Source organism: Parambassis ranga, chromosome 12 (assembly GCF_900634625.1).
Source record: "Parambassis ranga chromosome 12, fParRan2.1, whole genome shotgun sequence".
Classification (NCBI taxonomy): domain Eukaryota; kingdom Metazoa; phylum Chordata; class Actinopteri; family Ambassidae; genus Parambassis; species Parambassis ranga.
In genome coordinates, this window is record NC_041032.1 from 2,425,301 (window position 1) to 2,444,372 (window position 19,072).

Sequence of the window (19,072 nt, forward strand, 5' to 3'; positions counted from 1 at the left end):
TCGAGTCTGAAATCACGTAATCGGGCCCGATTTCCGATCACGTGATCGGATCGGGACATCCCTAGTGAGCAGGTTTGATGTAGATTGATGTAGATGTAGATCTGTAGACAAGTTTCATTCACTGTCAATTTTTTTTCACTTCAAGTTGAAGTCAAACCTCCAGTCTAAAGTCAATCCCTGTTCATTTATCAGAAACAGTTCATCAGGGGACATAGAAATATGTCACCTGGTCGACCCCAGGGCTGATACTTAGACTATGAAATAGATTTTTTTACATGCTCATCATGCACTTCATAGCTTGATACCAGAATTTCAGGGTTGTATATATGAGCAGAATACAGTGCACAGGAGTTAGGCATGAGCAGGACAGAGAGGATACCACAGCTGAGAGCCGCGTTCTACCAGCTGGTGAGGAGGGCAGTGTACAGTCCTTTTTGTTTGGTTCTGCAGCGCCTGTTTTAATGATATTTATTCTGTTTTTCAACAGAATATACTCTTCTAATACTGGTCTTGGTGCCCATTCCATTTTTTCCAGGACAATGCCTGAGCATATAGAGCCAGTCTCTGTGTGGTGCAGAAGCACTTGATTCCATCCAACACCAAACACCAGTGCTGGACACTGTGGATGAATATGAGCAAATCTGGGAGAAAGTCTGAAACCAGATGAGTGTAAACTGTTATATAAGCAGATTAAAGCAAATGTTTAACAGTCACATAATGTTTGGGTGTCCGTATACTTTTGGCATTGCAGCTCTGAAGTCTTTCATTTGCTTCCAACCACCAGCATTTGGTTTTGGATCTAGAACCAAGATAATAATGCACATGTGTTTATGTTTGCTTTTCAAGTAGGTGTCACATCCTTCCAAATTGCGGTTGTTTCTTTTAAAGCTCTGCTGTTGTAAATCTTATTGATATACACTTCTGCCTTCCAAGAACACAGCAGCAGGGATAGAACTTCATAAAGGCACATTTATTGGATAATTGGTCCTTCAAATGGCTTCAAGCTGTCAAAGGATGGCCATCCAACAGGCAGCAGGCCGGAAAATGAGAGAGAAGAGGAAAGTCTAAGGGGGGGAAAAAATCCAAAAACTAACTAATGTCCTGTTTAACGTCCTCTTAACCAAAGGCTAAAATGACTGTGTGGAAGTGAAGGTTTTAGCCTGAAGTTATTGCAGACACAAAGCTGTCAGATAAGACAAACAACCACAAAATCACAACAGTAATTCTAAAGTTTTTCAATTAACATGCTCTGGAGATTCAGAGGAGGAGGAGAAGCCAGTTTTAAAGATTAACAAAACATGAGTCCTGGTCCTTTGGTGATCCTCACCCAAAATGAGCTGTGTAGTATTTCTGAGGAAAATCCAAGTCAGATTTCCAGGTATGTGTCAACGTTATCATTACTCAAGATTTGTACAGATCTTTAGAGCAATTTCAAGTCATACTTGATTTAATTTTTCAGAAATTGCCAAAGCATGCCAATGAAGTCCAAGTCAAATACAGAGATACTAACCGGCTGAAGAATATACTGTAAGAAGGCCAGCACAGTCTGAAGACTTGCTATTATGTTTGGTATAGGGGATCGACAAACCCCAAGGTCATGTCTCAGCTTTGGTACACTTGAAGACAAACCAAATCAAACAAACAACAAACAAACAAACAAACAAACAAACAAACAAACAAAAACTCAAATCAAGGCTAAATCCAGCTGCAACTTTTTTTTACTTCCATTGCTTGCTTCTATTGCTGCTATTATAAGAACTATTGACAACATGTCAAGGCGTGTGACTCAGCGAGAGCTCCGTCCGACAAGGGTTCAAGTTCAGGTTTATAAAATGCTCTAGTGGTAATATTTCAAAAATGATTTGCAATATAATCTTTTAAGTTGGTGCCTTTCAGAATTATCCAACACTTGCACACATTTGAACAGCAGGGACACAACACTGCAACTGCCTTTACATATACTACAAACACAATGGGAAGGCGATTGGCTAAATGAGGAGCCAAAAGGGAAAAAGAAGCAAAAAAGTTTCAGACAAAAAAAAGAAAGAAAAAAAAAAGAAAGAAAGACAGGGACGAATCAAAGAATGGAAAGAGAAGAACGAAAAGAGGAAAAAGTGAGTAAGAGAGACAGGGAGAAATGTTTGGAGAGAGGAGTTCTTGCTTTTCAGAGCCCTGACAGTGTGGAATGTGAGAGGGGAGATCAATGTGGTATCTTTCTCTCATCCACATACACACACACACACACTCAGACTGCCAGATGTTCTTTAGCCAATGAGGAAGAAGCAGTCTGGTCTCCTCAGGTCAACCCGCATGTGTCTCAGATGCACACACACACACACACACAAATGTGACCCATCTTCCTCTCCTCAGCCTTTTTTTTCCTTGCTGCATTTTTGTGTGTGTACATTTGCCAAAATTCAAATATTTTATCAATGAAATGCTCAGAGTTCAGCAGCTTAGTTCCTGTTAACAAGGCAATAAAGCAGCCAGAGTTTAAAAAGTCTGGCTGCGTAACACCAATACACCCAGACTGCCAGAGTTAGAGGATCAAGTCTGGTTGAAGCTTGGATTGAATAGCTTGGCCACTTATGGTCAGTACTGTAGAATGAGTATGCATAAATCTACCTCAAAACACAACACAGCTTCTTTATCTTTACAAACAAGGCACAAAAATAACTTAGATGGTTGGTTTGAATTTGTACACATATTCCTTCCAGCCCCACTTTTAACAGAACATGTGGGTACAAAAGTATATTTATATGCATTCAAAATCAAGTTTAAAGATAAGACAGAAGAAGTTTAAAGGCAATTCAAGATAATACAAAGACAAACCCACGAATGAAACCACTCTTGAGGTCAGCAGATATCAGCAGTACCCAGGAAATGTCGGTCTACAAAGTCCTTCCTCATGTCCTACAGAACTCTACTCAAAAACGCCTAAAACAGGAGAAAACACTATGACTTTGCAAAGGTAGTGGTGCATCCAAAGATGGTGGCAAAAACTGACTACTGATATGCTGGTGTGTGTGTGTGTGTTTTCAACTTTAACATGCATGAGCAAAAAGATATAATGCCCCCCACACGCACAAAACCCTAGCATGCATGCACCTTACTCTCTCACACACACACTTGCACACACACTTGCACACACACACATTCATACAGTGTGTCTGGCCCATCACAAGACCAGATGGCACTAGGGGTGTTCCAGACAATTTACAGTCTGTGTGTGTATGTTTGTGCACTTGCTTTGTGCATGTGTGCGTGTGGAAAAAAAAAGGGAGGGGGGTTGGTTGGAAAATATAGCTCCACACACACACACAAACACACACACAGTCACACACATGTACACACACTTGGCAGTGCCACTCTGGTGCCAGTGCTGCCAAAAACTGAGAATAAAACAAAAGCCAGGATGAACCATTGCTCTGCTTCCCTCCTCAATCCCACCCCTAACTCTGAACCAGATGGTTTAACCCACTGATCTCTGTGGTGTGAGGGTTCAGCGTGCGCCTGGCAAGTCACTCACACTTGTACACTAAAACACTTCGACAAACAGATTCAGGCTGCATACAAATATCTACAAATCTGAGTATGAGCATGTTCACTTATATATTTGTGTATGAGGTGAGCGACTCGTTGTAGGAAGGCCTGAAGAAGAAATGGAAGAAAACCAGGAAGCATGGAAAGAGGATGGGGGAGGAAACAGGATGTTTTAATTTAGAACTACATCCTTAATACAGTCTGGTTATATCACATACAGTAATAACCTGTTCTGATGTAGCCTAAGTGGGTTTTGATAAAATAAAAGAAGAACAATGTAGTTTGGCTAAAACAAAATACAAATATACAGTCAAATCTTTTCCCTCATATACTGCAGAAGATTCAAGCCTTTGAAGCATCTGCAGTTTGTGTTCTGTTTACACCCTCAGCACTTGCAGCCTTATGCTATAGGCACTATATATTTTTAGCTAAATGTGCTATATAATTGAGGCACGGGGGCTGCGTGCACAACTTAAAATAGTTTACTCCCGCCCACAGAAAATGACTTTTTAATAAAACCAAGAACAACCATTGATATGCTGTGGGTTTCTACCATTGTAATCATGGAATCAGTCAGCTGTAACAACAGGCGATGATGGAGTGAATACCTCACAGAGAACATATTTACATTTGTTCAACTTCAACAAGTCTACAACAAACAAAACCATTTTTCTTCTGAAACGTAAACCCAAAATGTGTTTTTATTTTATTCTTCTATAGCCTTTTGGTCTTTTTTCAGGTTTATTTGGAAAGGATGCTTTATACTGACAAACACAATCAGCTATGAGGTCAAATTAGTGTTTACAAGATTGTGTTTTTGTTGACTTCACAGAGAAGGAACTGGAATAGGAAGTCTGGACAATGAGAAGTGTGGATGGAATGGGTTATGATGAAGAAAAGGGGGTGGAAGTTGTAGAAACAGAGGTGAGGACCAAAGCGGCATGAAGAGGAAGAAAAAGACCAGAGAATAAGACTATGTGGTCAGGATGAGGAGGAGTACTACAGAATACAATATGGAAAAAGTTGCCAAGAAGAAAAAGAAGAAGGTAGCAATTGGGGGAAAAACACAAGAATAATTTACAAAGAAACTGAGGTTAAAGAAAAATGGGTGATGAAGAAGGAGGAAGTAAAGGAGCCTCACATGGAAGAGTGGCAGGGTGAGGTGAAGAACAGACGCAGGAGGAGGATGAGGAGGAGGAGGAGGAAGAGGGAAGAGGATCAAGACGTGGGTGGAATCGCCTGCTCTGACTGCTCTACATATGATTCCCAAACCTTCATCTTCTTCAATTAACAAGGACCATTTTCCAATAACACACCTTCACTTTAGCCATTTACACACCCAACACACACACACACACACGTTCAAACGCACATATTTTCACCCCTCATCTGCCATACACAAAACATACAAGTTTCAATGCCGACATTTAACTCCCAAAACAATTTTGCTTGTCACACACTTGCACTTATGAGCGTAAACACACACACACATATTACACACATGCACACACACTGCCGCCTCCCAGAATAAGTTGGCTGCCTCTAATTGGAGTGGTGTTTGTTGCGGAGAGGTGTTGAGCGCTGCTGTAATTGCCAGGCAGGCTGGTTGACGTTCCCTGTCTCTTTATTTTTTAAGGACTGGGTAATTAGGCTCGGTGACTGCGATTGTGCCGCCACCGCTGCCGGTACGAGCGAACAGGTGTGGGAGCCTGGCGACTGAAACACACAACACACCTCGACAACGTCACAGACCGACCGCGGAGCGAGAAGAAGAGGCTGTTTACCGGCAACAAGAAGACCTGGAACCGTGAGGTTTCACCAAAAGATGCTGAAGATGGAGGAGTAAAACCATGATCAGAGTGGAGAGGTGGAGTGGGGGAGGAGGGTGAGGGGACATTCACTCACCTTGTGCTGATTGGAGGAGATGAAGCGAGCAGATTGTGAGTGAAAAGAAAAGACACCTGTGAATACAACTAATAACTCAAAGCCGATCTCAGTCTGTGAGGCAGCGCTAAGGCAGAGAAGAGCTTTTGCTAAATGCTAACATGCTCACGATAATGCTAATGTTCCCTGCAAACAGTGATGATTTCATAACACTCCCAAAAATATTTCGGTTAACAGTGCCATTCTTATATTTAGCTAACTGTTAATAAGCTTAAAATTAAACAAATACACACCTAAGTGGTCATTTATGGTACTGCAGCGATAATATAACAATTAAGGTGAAATGTGCCTATGGGCTAAAAATGCAAGGACTAGGTAGCTAGAAAGACCAATATGAGCATGTGCAGTGGGACACACAATGTAAACTTTTCATTCACCCATGCTATCCACTTCTCTTTAATCCATCCAAGTCAACTGCTTCTACCATTGAACTGATGGGACTAACAATGTCAATGCTTTCTTCCCGTGGCCAGAAAAGATGGCTACCATGTGTGGATCAGATTTATACATCTGTACAGGTTGATGGTTTCTCTTAAATTTGGATATACTTACTCATGCAGTAAATATTAATAGCTAACTAGACCTGGTAACCGTGTATATTGTTGGACAGACTTCTTGTATAACATGATAATAATATAATAAGATATAAAAATATGCTCCTATACAGAGTCTCCTCATATTCATCCTACAAAAAAAGTATAGAAATTATGTCTGTCTTCCAAACCACTCTCCACAGTTAATGACTGGTTTATACTTGAAACATAGAATCAGACAGGTAACCAGCTGCAGGTGTACAACAGATGCTTCTAAAAACATTCACTCTTGATGGCAGCCAAAAGCTGAAGACCAGCAATTAAACACTGGCACTCTATCAACCTTTGCCCTACTTATTACAAAGTGCTCCAAAAAGTAAGAAAACTGCCAGAACACTCATCCATAACATGTTAGACACTGAACCCTACAAACCATTTACATTTTATCCATGTAGCCCCCTGTGATATCAGTTTGAATATGTCAAACGTAAACTCTAGCCTAAGCTTAGATAACCCAAGCAACCACACAACAACAGCATCAACAGCATATTACCACCTAACTTGATTTAAGTCCAGCCGGTTACAGCCAACCGTGCTGAAAGTAAGGCACAAACACTGAAACAAACTGCACAAAACGATCATAAGTTCACATAAAAAAACTTGATTTAAAAGGATTCCAAACTGTCCAAACTGAAAAATACAAAACTTATCTAAACTTAAGAGCTCAGCCCACCTCAGCACATCTCAGCATCGTCTGGGGAAAACATATGGAGCTCCGACTCGGTAGCGAGTCGGCCCGTCGAAGCAAGAGGCATGTCAATCTCCTGAGCTTTGAGAAAAAAGAAAAAAAAAACACTCACACACACAAATCAATGCCGAGTACTCACAGGCGCTAACCTTGAAATCACTGCCATTATTAGCAGAGTCATTATTAGCATTAGAAAAGCAAATGGGGCTAATAATATTTGCCATTATGGCTAAAAACGCCTATTAATCCCTAATCCGCACCACAATTAAGAGCATGGTTGGATGTTTTTGTGAGTCGTTCTGCATCGCCTTGCCGGGGAAACGAGACAATTTACCAGCCTCAGAGGCAGAGAGAAGGTGGGAGGGTGAGGTATTAAGAGACTGGCTCCTGCTCTCCATCTCTATTTTGAAAGCGATCAGCCGGGATGTTTTTGAGTGACGGGCGTAACGGAGGCAGATTTGACTGAATAAAGACAAGAGGGTGGTGGGGGGGGCATTGCTCGCCGCGCTGAAGCGCGTTATCTGTCTCGGTACAAGTGCATCAAATCAAACGGGAGAGAGGATATTATTAAAGCAACCCGCTTTTTTTTTTCTCCGCTGTGAACTGTGACTTAATAAGCTATGCCAATTAAGGGAACAAAAATCAGGCATGCCATCGGGGCTGTATCTGCCCTTGCCCAAATTTCTCTGCTAATGCGTGAAGCTCGCTGGCAGGAGCGACAGTGACGCTGTGTTCCTCTGTTTGTCTTTGGTTTTGACAAGAAAAGGAAGATGAAGGGGTGGAAGGTGGGACAAAAATAAAATAAAACAGGATAAAGCTTATTGATCTGGCAATCATCTGCTGAAAGGAAAGTCTATATTTTTTCCCCCTGTCCTCCAAATGTAAATGAATTCAGTGCACAGGAAAGTATTTTCTGTGTAGTCACAGCGGGGGCATCACATCTTATTCCTCTTTAACATTTTATCTGACATGTTTCAAAACAAACAAGTGGCACTTTGTTTTTGTCTGATTAAAAATGGTTCTCTGTTTCAGAAATTCTAAACTTTTGTTTAGAATTTCAAACTAGTACCTTTAGCGTCTTATAAGAAGTACGAGAAGTAATAAGTAGCAAATTTGATTTTTTTTCAGTCGCATTTATTCTTCATCTTCCATTTTTATTTCTTTGTCTTGTCTTTTCTGTGCTCTTTCCTTTCGTTTGGGTCAACTTCTGCTCTCTCTTTCTTGCCTACCTTCAGTTCTTTTTGTCACTTTCCTTGATTTTCTTTCATTCTTCCCTGATTCTTTTTATAGTATTGTTCATTCTACATTTTCACATTTCTTCATTTTTGCTTTTATAACTTTCCTAAATTTTCTTCCTTCTAATCCTTTCTTTATTTTGTCTTTTCCTCTCTCTCTCTTCCTTTTTCTGCCCTGCAGTTCTCTCATAGGGACATCTTCCTTTATGGGTTTTCCAAACTTCCTTTCTTTTCTTCCTTTCTTTTCTTCCTTTCAAAATTCTTACCCTTCATCTTCCTCTCCAATCCTTATTACTCTATCTCCTCTATCCTTCCTTCTGTCCCTCTCTTTCTCTTTCTTCCTGTTGTTGCTTATTACTTCCCTTGTTTTACTTCCTTCTTCAGTCATTTCCTTCCTTTCTCCCAATCTTCCTTTTATTCTTGTTTTGGGCCCTACAACACACACACAGACTTGCCCACACACAAACATCATTTGTTCACACACACAATCCAAAAGACAACTCTTCAAATCTCCCAACTTAACATTTACACACATCTTTCCTGTGCACACAAAAACACACACTTCGATCCCTTTCCAACACCACTGACAGGGAGACAAACAGCGGATCTGAGAGGTTATAACAGCATTTTTTTTTAAAGAGGAAAACACCAAAAGCAGCCAAGACCTGAAATAGACAGAGCGACGGTGGTTTTGACAGGCAGAGTGAAGCCTCTCGCTGAACGGCTTCATCCAGGAGGAGATTAGAAACACACACAGAGTTTGAAGTGTGCATTATCTTTCCAGGGATGATCCCAAAATAAACAACAACAACGGCGAAATCTCTCAATAATTAAAACGCCTAATCCACTTCCTGGTTGGTGATGACCGTGGGCTGAGCGTGTCAGCCGGGACTGTGCAGTGTTTATGTTTAGATGCTTTTGTGTTTTAAGGTGAATTGGCCAGAAATACAAGGGCTTACATGGAACACGGAGAGAGTCTCAAAATCAAATTTATTCACAACATTGTATGAAGGCTGTCATTTTACAACCTCTGCTTGCAAAAAATGTCACTCCTTATCCTGAAATGCATCACTTAAACCAAATCCTTAACATATTTTTAGTCCTCAGCCTGTTATTGTGCTTTTTTTTCCAGGTTCTTGTCCCTATTACGTCCTAATTTTACTGTCAGCGTTGTCTTCTAAAGCCCTGTTTGGCAACCTCCATCTTTTCACCACAGCATCTGGGTACAAACTATTCTGCCACATTAAAATACACAAGATTAAATATGTTTGTTAAACGTTAATCACTTCGGAGAAGTGATGGGTTTTGAATCAGAAACACTGTAGCAAATGCAGGCAATGACAGGCGAATGCATTGATTCAACACCAGGTGATGATTTACACACTCTATGCTGGTTTATATCAGGGCTCTGTGCACTCTAAAGGCACGTTTTACAGTTCTTAAGAGTACATTCGAAGCAATCTAATCATGCAAGACAGACTGAAACACTGCACACAATGGTATTTGTTGAGTTCCATAGCACCAAAAAGTATCATGACTACACAGTTAGTTGAGGTACTGGACAATAACAACAACGACAACAACATGTGAGATGTTCACATGAGCAACACGTGTTTCTGCAAACCACAAAAAGTGTGGCAATGTTTTCTTGTGCTATAAAACAGGTGGACACATGTTCGATTTGCATCACAGATTATTTTATTACTGTTTTGGATAGTTTTAGGTACCAAAGCTACTTAATGCCTATATGTCATTCTACCTGTTCTAAACAACAACAACGCGAAGACTTTTTTGTGTTTTAAAGTTGTTGCAGCTGTTTGAGCAGCTAAAAGTCACGATTTTAGATCTGTACACAGGCTTTACTGTTATATCATCAAATTATTCATACTGCACTATAGTGTTTGTGAACTGCAGCAGCACCTGTTGTAGTAGTGATCCACACATGACATTTACAGAGGCTAATGCTATCACATAGCAACAACACTGGCAGTGATAACTGTATTACAAGTTGCACATGTATATGTAGTAGCGTAGTAGCGTAACGACATGTATGCTGCAGTTTTTCTTAAGTAACTTTCATTCTCTGGAGTATCTGGCACACAACTCAGAAAACAGGAGTATCTGGATGGAAATGTGTTCATCTTTCTCTTAGACGGTTGGATGATCTGGTAAGATTTTCCACTCGGCTACTCTCATTGCATAAATCTGTGATTGCCGATATATTTGTGTCCACTAAGTGGGAAGTCCATGTGCAGTGGAGAGTTTGCACTTTTTGAAAGGACTCCGATCAGATGAGGTAGCCTCCATATGCAACCCTGCCTGGCCAACCATGCACTCTGTGAAATCGTACCAATCATAACCGTTTATCTAGAATCGGCCAGGCAAATGACATCTTAGGTTTTCACGTTTTTGGAGCAGTTAGGGAACAAACAGTTAGGGAACAAATGGAAGAAACATAAAATAACTGCCAGTCTCCCTCAGACTGGAGCTCCATCAAAGATCTCGTGGAGTTTCAGTGATAATGAGAACGGTGAGGAATCAGCCCAGAACTACTCAGGAGGAACCTGTCAATGATCTCAAGGCAGCTGGGACCACAGTCACCAAGAGAACAGAGAACACACTACACCATGAAGGACTGAAATCCTGCAGTGCCCACAAGGTCCCCCTGCTCAAGAAAGTGCATGTACAGGCCCGTCTGAAGTTAGCCACTGAACATCTGAATGATTCAGAGGAGGACAGGCTGAAAGTGTCCAAGAACACCGTCCCCACCATCAAACATGGAGGTGGACACATTATGTTTTGGGGGTGTTTTTCTGGGGACAGGACAACTGCACCGCATCAAAGAGAGGATGGATGGGGCCATGTACCATCAAATCTTGGGTGAGAACCTCCTTCCCTCAGCCAGGGCATTGAAAATAGGTTGTGGGTGGATATTCCAGCATGACAATGATTTAAACACACAGCCAAGGCAAAAAAAGATTGATCAAGAAGCATGTTAAGGTCTTGGAGTGGCCTAGTCAGTCTCCAGACCTTAATCCCACAGAAAATCTTTGGAGGTAGCTGAAAGTTAGAGTTTCCAAACATCAGCCATGAAACATTAATGACTTGGACAGGATCTGCAGGAGGAGTGGGACAAAATCCCCCTGAGATGTGTGCAAACCTTGTGGCCATCAACGAGAAACATCTGACCTCAGTGACTGCAACAAAGGTTTTACCACCAAGAACTACTTTAACTGTTTCTTTAAAGAAATTACTGCGCAAAAACATGCATAATAATTTACTTGGTCATTATATAGTTTAATGTTTAAGGAGGAAGAGCATCAAGAAAAAAAAAGTAAAAAAAAGAAAAGAAAATTCGATCCCATACACCCTGTCTCACTGTATCCACACAACTTAATGAAAGTCTCTTACCTCCTCAAGCTGCACCACAAATATCTACAATCTCAACATTCCACTGTCATAAAATAAAAACATATTTATTTAACATATAAACAAAATATATATATTTAACAAAGCTATAATGTGAAATCCACCTTAACATATTTTGAAAACATCGTATATCAACCAACATTAAATGGACCCCATTTTGTGTCGGCATGTCCCAGCCTTTGGCCTCACCCCAGCCTTTGGAACCCGTTGCTCTGATGGTTGTGTAGGTCTATAGAGTTCTAATTAGCTGCATTCACAAACAGCACCAGCCTCATCAAAATGCCGAGGCCTGCAGAAAGCCACAGCAGGGGTGAGCAGAGTGACTGTGTGTGTGTGTGTGTGTGCGCGTTGTGTCATCTTGTACATGAGGGTGTCTAGATGTGCGCACACAGGAAACAGAGTGTGATTTGTGTAGGGGGAATGAAGAGCATGTGTGTGACACCACAGTGTGCTCCTATATCCAAAAAAACAATCCCAATATGAAACCTAAGGCCTGACAGCCACTACTAATTCTACAAAACTGCAGCTTTTTTTACAGCTAAAATCACAACATTTGTCATCCTCCCTCACATTTGTATGCACGGCACGAGAGCAAACAACATCACCGAAACCGCAGAGCACAAACAACAACAACCACACAACGAAGCAGTAAACAAAGAAGATGCCTCTCCATCTCTGCTTTCCAGCCAACTAACAAAATGGCTTCCTGACGGCGTTTAGAGGCAAGCAACAGAAATGGCCTGTTTTCAGTGAAGACCTTCTTGATGCCGAGAGGTTTTATATAATCTGAGGGTGCAGCTGAACATTTTACAGATGCTGTGCAAAAAAAAATGTAGAGAAAATTCAGCACAACATACAGCTGATCACGCAGCAGATCAGAGCAAAGAGGTAAAATATAGTAACTGTACATCCAACCAGAGAGAGGAGAAGGAGAGGAGCAGCACAAGGTGGATGATCTGTGTAAGATTATAACAAAAAACAAAAAATATCACAATTGGTTTAAGGTTTTATCTCATTTTAACATTTCATATATCAGTACAATGATACTGAGGACTCTTTTTTCCTTTGTATCTGAACAACGAGGACTCTGTATTATAATTAGAATGCACACACTATATAAATACACAGTGGCCCACATTAACTTGTGAAAATCTGAAAGACCAGTGATTGTCCATCTCAGGTCTTGGTTTATCTAGGATGCCTAAATCAGGTACAGCTGGAGTATATGCCTGTTGTTAGCAAAACAGCCAACCAGTCACTGTCCATCTAGACACTCTGTTATTCCAAATACAGGCAAAGAAGTGGAGTGCAACAGGTGTTCAGACGGGCGTGCAGTCTTACAAGTGGGAACCTGACACTTCCCCTGACAGTTATCCTAACTTCTTGATATTATTAAAGGAGTTAAAAAAATCATCTGCCCCACAGTTGCTACAAAAAGCAAGCCACAAAGATTAAAGCTGTGAACAGGTTCATTTCTGCTGTAAAGCTGGGACATTTTAACAGGGAGGTTAATAGGGGTTGCCTTACGTTTGGAACCAACTCCTAGTTTCTGTGAGGAGAAGTGCAGTTTTTGGTGAAAACAGCAATGATAAGTTTAGTATGTTTAGTAACAAAGCTAAAGTGGCTAGCAGTCTATATGAAAGCACTAACAGGGCCTGCAGATGAGGCACAAAGTGTTTCTGAGCAAAACTCTTTACTACTACTTTACTGGCTCTGCAGCTGGTACACCATCTCCACCCGCCTCAAGCTACACTTGTTATCGCATGAAACAACTCCACAGAAATTAACCTTCAACGAGTAAAGTTTCAATATTATTTCAATATTAGCCATAGTTTAAGCATGAACATTTAGCATCGTTTCACTCTTTTTTTTCTGGTACCAAACGTATACAAATTCAGGGAAAATATCAAATATCAAGTATTCAGGATAAAGCCTGTAAGGGAATAAAATATATGTGACTCATTGTTCTGACTGACAAATGATTGAGCTGTCTCCTTTGTGCTGTATTGTTGCCCTAATTAACTCATGACTAAATTTTCAAGATGAGTCGTTGAGACTGAACCAACAGAATAAGTAACTCGTTGAATGAATGATACATTTGGTAACGTTATCATCACTGACACACATATTAACACTGTGACTTGGATGAACGGACCAACAACACTACCTACCTACAATACCTACTGACTCATAATGCCATATTTACTGAGTCTCACCATGAATGAAACAAAGACTTACACTTTACCAGACTGAGTATGTCGGTCACTGGTGAACCGAAGTTACAAACACCAGCCCTGTGTAACAAAACACAGTGAACTGATCTCCACAACACACACACAGACAGGAAAGAATGAGAGCAGCAAATCAGAAAAACAGGAAGTCTCCTTCAGGAATGAGCTTGAGCAGCTGAAAAGCAAACTTGTTGCTCAAAAATCATCACCTCGAGATTGTACCATGTTTTATATTCATATATCATTTAATATGATACAGGAATAACATTAATTTGTCGTCTTCAACCTCTTCGATCAAAGTCAACCATGTGTAGTAATCTGCCTTTGACAATAATCCCAGATGAATGAGCTTTTTCTTCCTGACCTTTATCTTGTATGACACTATACGTTTGTGAGACCAAACACGGACTAATGGATCAAAGTTAAAATAAATAAATAAATAAATCAAGCTACTCTACGTTATAAAGGAAACAACATATGAGCGAAGCTCACTGCCAAGCCAGTACCGGAGTGTTCAAGATATGTATGAGAACTGGTTATATTTTGAACCACCATGCAATTTTCGAAGTCATCTCAAAATATAATAAATTGACGAAGCAAACAGCAGCATAAAAACCAAAAACTGCATGTACAGAACATGGTTACCCACACAAGATTTTTTTTAAACAGCAAGCAAAGCAAGCAGTGAGCAGGTGCATGAGGAAGGAGAGGAGGAGGCTAAGAGAGGATTAAAGGAGAAGAAGTAGAAGAAGAAGAAGAAGAAGAGGAGGAGGAGGAGGAGAAGGAGGAAAAAAATGTTATGGCTGACGTACTTGAGCTGGAGAAATGTCCGCTCCCCAGGGAGGTCGGCCCGTTCTTTCCACTGCTAACAGGAGGGGAAAACATCTACAAGACAAACAGAGTGCACATTACCTCCGAGAGCACTGACGCTACAGACAGCAAGACACATCTTTACAGAAACATCACTGCAGCTACACATGAAAAGCTTCATTCCAAAACGCCAGGGCAGAATTTGACTGAAAACTGCTGCTGCCAGGTTCTAATCTCATTACAGTCTTGCTAGAAAATGTCATCACTTTAATGGTGACATGTATTGGTTTTTATTTTTGTCTCACTAGAGCATTCGGTCTGCTTTTCAAAAGGTTGATATCTTGTTTTGGAAGGAAGCAAGAAATGTCTGTTATGACTAGGGCTGGGTGGTATTTGTTTTCATTTTTACACATTATTCAAAAGTCAATGGTATTTTAATGCAAGCAGTGTACACTGACATATTTATAAATGTGATCAAGAATATAATGCCAGATTAAGTCATTGTTTTGTCTCAACATGTTCTAAATTAGGTGCAGTTACCCAGGGTCATGTACCAAGATCTCCAACACATCCCAAATCAAGGCTAACAAGTCAGGCCCCTGCTCCTCCGTGTACTATGGACATGTCCTATGTCCAACAATCCATCTTAACTTGTACTACAGGGTCACAGGCAGACTGGAGCCTATCCCAGCTGTCAATGGCCAAGAGATTGGATAAACCCTGGACAGGTGGCCAGTCACTAGGCAAGGTCCACCAGGTAAGTACACTGTCAATCAAGTGAAGTGATCTTAGGGTCAAAACTGGATAGAACGTCAACTAGTCAAATGTCCAAGTCCAAAATATAAAGACTGGCAAGTTCTAAGGGAGTCACAAGTTCTGAATGGTGGCACAAAGGATCCACATCAAGACAGGTGAGTCCGAGACAACTCCCAAAAGAAATCTGACTTGTTCATCATAACCAAATGTCTAATGACTGGTCTTGTGTCAAAACAAGCATGTTGAGAGTCCTAGGATACAGGTGAGACCCGAGTCAGGCCTGAGCCTAAAACAAAGTCCTTTCATTTTTATTTCTATGTTTAGAGAGATGAACTTAGCTCTTAAAAAAGATGTGAGTGTAATAGTCTGGGGAGTTAAGGGTGTATCTGGTACTCAGGGATTTGAATCCACACCTTAGTGCAGCCAGTTTTCGGTATTTAACCGTTTTCTGCCTGATGCTGTGGACACATTTTGGTCTGTACCCAGTCCTAATCATCAAACAGACTCATCTCAGAGGTGAATGCTGATATGAAGGGTTCATTTTCCAAAACATGGTGGTATCATTTTTGTAAAGCAGAAAGAAATCAAATTCCTCATTCAACATCTGTGGAAAATAAACAGGATGACTTAAATCACCTGCTCACCTTAGAGAAAAATGTGTTTCATTCTAAAGTGTCACTCTTGCCAAATGTTAAGACAGCCTATTTTGGAATGAAACACTTCATATCTACTTCATATCTGACTTAAACGTAAGAGATAATCATCAGAACTAGCTACCATCTGCTCTACACATCTACAGGAAAATCAAGCCCACGTTGAGACAGAGACTGAAGCTGAATACTGATTCCTGCCGTGTTACTGTATGAGCTCCTGTAAAGCTTTACTCTGCAGAGAGACGTCTGACCCCGACACATAACCTCTCTGGGTAACATCGGGCCTGGGTGTCTGACGGTGAAGACACTTCACACTCCCAAATGCTGAAGCTTTTCTGCATTTCAGGTTTTAGTAAATTGCTTTTGTATCATAAATTAAAGCCTGACTGAAAGCAGTAAATACCTGACCTATCCCTGGTATTTGTGCAGCCTGTTGGGCCTGTGAGTGTATGTTACTCACAGCTGCAGCATATAACGAGTGAAAACAAATGTTCGGAAGATAAATGAAAAGGATGTAATCTCGATTATTAGCAGGTCTATCGATATTCCGCTCTAACCACTTTGAGCTGCTGGTGTCATTGAGTGGGCGTGTTAACACAGATGATCGCATAAATTAATGCTCGGCCTGCGTTTTAGCTGCTGCTGCCCTCCTTTGTTTCATTTTTCTTTCTTTTTTTTAAGGCAGGCTGATTGACATTTTTGACAAACAAAAATCAGTCGCTGGAAAAATTCATTTGTATTTTAAATGATATTTTTTAATACTTTTATCCATATTTTAACATTTAATTAGACATTTTTTGTTATATTTTCACAAATAACATAAACAGGCTTACTGCATTAAGTACACTCATCATTACAGGATTTTCTGTGGTTATCATTTTAATTATCTATTTTTTTTATTAAATGATCCCTATAACAATTTAACATCCTTTTACTAGAATTAATAGATGTATCTGTTACTCAGTCATGAATTTATTCATATTATTTTGCACAGTTTTCAATAAAGGTCATGATAACATGGACTTGTGACACCTGTGTGTGTGTGTGTGTGTTATTAGACTTATTTTGCTGTTTTACACAAGACAGTGTACTTAGAGGGATTGTGTTATGTGAGTAGATGAATACACTCATTGTGTCCTCTAACATGACTCTTATGCACTCATAGGACCTTAGTGTTAACCCTCAAAAAGAGTCTCTACATTTAGAGGCTTAATTTCCTATATCTGCATCCCATTCATATAAAAAGCCATGTTTATATCATGACTCTTAATCACATGACATTTAAACTATTTTACAATGCTTAGAATGCTATGATTTGTCTGTGATCCTACTCATTATTTCAAGATTCCCTTCCTATATTTGCATGCAGCATCACTACACTGTAACCCTGATATTTGTCCTCACATCATTATGTCCATGCTGCTTTCTCTGCGTTTCATAACAGGATTAATATAAGTCAATGCTCTCTCTCTCCTTCTCTCTCTCTCTCTCTCTTTTTTTTATTTAGGGGTGTTTCTGATTTTTTTTTCCTCCTCCTCCTCCTCAGACCAAAAGTTGCTCCCAGAGGAGGAGAGGCGCAGAGAAAACATGGCCGAGAGCGGGGACCCTATTTCCTGTCCGTCAAGTTCACAACACACGCTGTGCAAAGAGGAAAAACACACACACACACAAACTTTACAACGGAGGAACTGCGTTTTGGACATTTAACTTGCTCCTGCTGCAGGAACATTTCAAATGTGACACATTGCCCTGTTTTCAGCTGCCCGTCTATAGCTGTCTGTCATGCAGGTTCATGATTCAGAAATATCCTGTACAGCAACGGTGCAGTGTGCATGGAGCAGCCCAGAAACTCACACAGACAAAAAAAGGAAAGGAAACATTTCATAAATCCTATCATGGGCAAAAAAAGGAGAGAGAAAGAGAGAGGAAATAGTAATCATCAAGCTACACATGAAGGAAAAAAGGACTTAAATGAGATATACTACCATGGATGTTGGGAACATTTTCAAATCGCTGTTTCGCATCTATAAGACAACAAAATTACTAATGCAGCATCACAATTCTCTGCACACACACACAAGCAAAAAAATTCAACAACAAAATATGGACTGACTTTTTTTTTCTTCCTGCAAGTTACTTTACGTAAACACACAACTTTTGTGCAATAGTTGAAAGACTTGAGTGAAGGCTAAAATATGCAGGCTGTGCGCCGTGCAACTCATACATTAAAAATGTAAACACAAAGCCTACTGGACGCGTTTATTCTCCTTCTACGGCTTGCACTGACATGATACTAGTCATTATTATTCACATTAACACACAACAACAACAAGGTGAATTTCCTTACCGCGCTGAAATCCAGTAAGTCACTCAGTTCCTTGTCTGTTCCTAAAGCTGCCATCCGCTGTTGATGATGCATTTTAGCAAAATCGCACGGACCTAAAAACATGGAAACAAATGGAGACAGATAGATAGAAGAGGACAGACAGATTGATAGATGGAGAGATAGAGGGAGGGATAGGAGAGAAGAGAGGAGGAAGACCTCGGCTGTTCTGCGCTCCGCTCCCCGGATCTCTCTTTTCTTTTTTTTTCCTCCACAGGCGAAATAAATCCAGTAAAACAACCTCAGAGCCTCGATCTAGTTTTCTTTCATCCTCGGAGCAAAGGGCTCAGTCCCAGGTTCTTGGTTTTGGCTGAAGGAAATAAATCGGAAGAAAAAAAAAACTGACAGGAAATAAAAAGCAGGGGGGGGGGGGGGCGACAGACCGGGAGTGTTTCGCGTGTGTTTTTTGGTGTGTTTCTTTTCCCCACACACAGCCACACAAGTCCGACCTCCCCGCGCCGAGACGCAGTTCGTCCGCCGCGGCTGACTGTCAGGCTCACACACACACGATATAAATAAATAAGACGCTGAAATCACAGGAAAAATATCACCTCCAAAAAATGTGGAGTAGTAGTTGTTGTGTGCGTATGTGCGTGCGTGTGTGTGCGTGTGTCAGCGGAAGAGTCCAGGCAGGGTGAGCGCTGCTGCTGAGCGGGCTGAGGGTGCCCTCCGCTCGGCTGCGGGTGCTGAAGATCCTCGGGTAGGCAGGACGGATCCCATGTGCGTCTGGCACAGCGTCGGTGTAATAAATGTGTTCGTGCGGCCACCTAGCTTACGCTCCGGTCTAACACCACCACCACCACAACC

General features: G+C 40.9%; 1 protein-coding gene across 5 annotated transcripts in view; it reads right to left on the reverse strand.

Annotated features, from left to right (window-relative positions):
* tcf4 (transcription factor 4) overlaps positions 1-18,570 on the reverse strand; it is a 148,555-nt gene extending 129,985 nt beyond the window's left edge. For 4 of the 5 annotated variants that reach the window (XM_028417383.1, XM_028417386.1, XM_028417382.1 and 1 more), the window contains exons 1-3: positions 18,230-18,570; positions 17,868-17,906; positions 14,476-14,548 (exon numbers count right to left, since the gene is read on the reverse strand). In XM_028417383.1, coding sequence (XP_028273184.1) covers positions 14,476-14,548; positions 17,868-17,906; positions 18,230-18,331 — 214 coding nt within the window. In that variant the 5' untranslated portion in view covers positions 18,332-18,570. The remainder of the gene's footprint in view (positions 1-14,475; positions 14,549-17,867; positions 17,907-18,229) is intronic. The other variant, XM_028417384.1, reaches the window with a different exon arrangement.
* Positions 18,571-19,072: the final 502 nt, after the last annotated feature.